Source organism: Caenorhabditis briggsae, assembly GCF_000004555.2.
Source record: "Caenorhabditis briggsae complete genome, chrX, whole genome shotgun sequence".
NCBI lineage: Eukaryota > Metazoa > Nematoda > Chromadorea > Rhabditida > Rhabditidae > Caenorhabditis > Caenorhabditis briggsae.
Window position 1 is genome coordinate 9,615,368 of NC_013491.2, and position 1,674 is coordinate 9,617,041.

A 1,674-nucleotide genomic window follows, 5' to 3' on the forward strand; every position below is an offset into this window, starting at 1 on the left:
CTCAACGAAAGCTCAACGAATCAGGCGCCATATAGCTGTTTTCGGTCACTGTCATATCTCAGAAATACAAACAAAGAATAAATCCAGGCCACGGAATCTAGATTTAGTTCTGCTTCTTGTGAATAATGGTCCGCTGGTGCTTCTGTAGATTGTGGTAAAATCGAATGAGATGCTCACCAAAAAGGTGATACCGATTCTAAAGCCTACAAATTAGATCAGCAGTCACCCTCGTACATTCGAGAAAAGTCCACCAGCAAACACCAAACACATGGCGAATTTCCAAAAGTGTAAATTCCGGAAGCCAAAAAAGCTGAAAGAAATTTGGAGAAGGTTGAAAACTGAGAAAAGTTTTTAATGTTTCAAAATTTTATGCTGTTTTTCTGTTGGTTGCTACACAACAAAGGTATATTTCTCTGTTTACAATACATAGGAATTTTTTTCGCTTATATAGTTTAATATGAAATCAATACTTCTTGCTATGGTTAGAAGTTTCGGCGCTGCTGACAACATTGTGAGAATATTTCTTGAAGAATGAATGACTTGGTACAGGCAACCTATCTACGGGCCGCGACCGGCCGCAAACCTGTTTTCGACAGCGTTGCTCAGGTTGACCTTATTAACTGTGTGTGCTTATTTTCCATTTGTTCAAACATTAATATTATTTTCATCCCTCTCTGATTTTCAAATTCATCATCACCGTGCAGCAAGAGCAGAGTTTAAGAATTGGGCGGAGCATTAAATACGAGTAATTTTTGAAAATATGGGCGGAGAATCAAAGACGCATACTTTTCTGAAATATGGGCGGGATCTTGGCACTCTTCTCTTTTAAAGAGCATTTCAGCAGTGTTTTTCATCAGTCGTTACCTCACTCTCCCACACATCAACTTCTCGGAGAAAATGATCCGTCTCATTTTCCTCCTCTCTCTCCGCTGCTCCCTCCTTTGGAATTTCCTGCTACGGCTACAACGATTACCAAGAGGTCGTCGAGACCCTCCACCACCGTAAGTTCTGTACTGCGGTGTACGAGGTCTCCGATGGCACCGGAGCCTTCGGCGGTGGTGAGAGACATCCGTCTCGCATCCCGAACATCGTCAATATGACCAAGGGAAACGATTGTATCATGCAGGTATGTTTAACAGTATATGCCTTCAAATCCTATTTTCCATTTCCAGCACGTCCAAAGCAACCTCGGCATTCCATCATCCGACATGTGGCTGTGTTATTGTTACACAGAAATGTGTAACTACCCATTCACTTGGAAGGAATTCGTCAGCCGCGGATACCCCTCAAACCGACCTATGCCGCTGGATTCGAGAAGAAGTGAACTCGGAATGTGTTGATGTCTTTAATTGATTTGTCCCATTTTCAAAACTGATTTGTATTTCTTATCTGTGTTTTCTTTGTCCCTGGTCGGAGGGTTCGGAATGAAATTTGTTGCATAGCCCGTCTCTTGGGATTTTCGGGGGGTTTCAGAGTACTCTGCGGTTCTTCTTCTGTGATCTTCTTTGTTCTCGTCATGGGTGTTCGGAAATTCTCCTTGGGTAGTCTTTCAGTCTTCGGTAGAGAGACGTGTACTGTTCCCCTGGGTGTAGGAAGTTTTTGAAATCTATGGCCTTTCCAGGTGGTCTTTTTCCAGCTTGGGATGTTTTATTAGACTGAGATTCTTTGAGTCCG

General features: G+C 42.7%; 1 protein-coding gene across 1 annotated transcript; it reads left to right on the forward strand.

Annotated features, from left to right (window-relative positions):
* Positions 1-1,096: 1,096 nt before the first annotated feature.
* On the forward strand, positions 1,097-1,340 carry CBG14445 (the record flags this gene model as incomplete). Its single annotated transcript, XM_002644484.2, has 2 exons — positions 1,097-1,126; positions 1,173-1,340. 2 exons carry the CDS (start codon positions 1,097-1,099, stop codon positions 1,338-1,340), a joined length of 198 nt encoding a protein of 65 aa, XP_002644530.2.
* Positions 1,341-1,674: the final 334 nt, after the last annotated feature.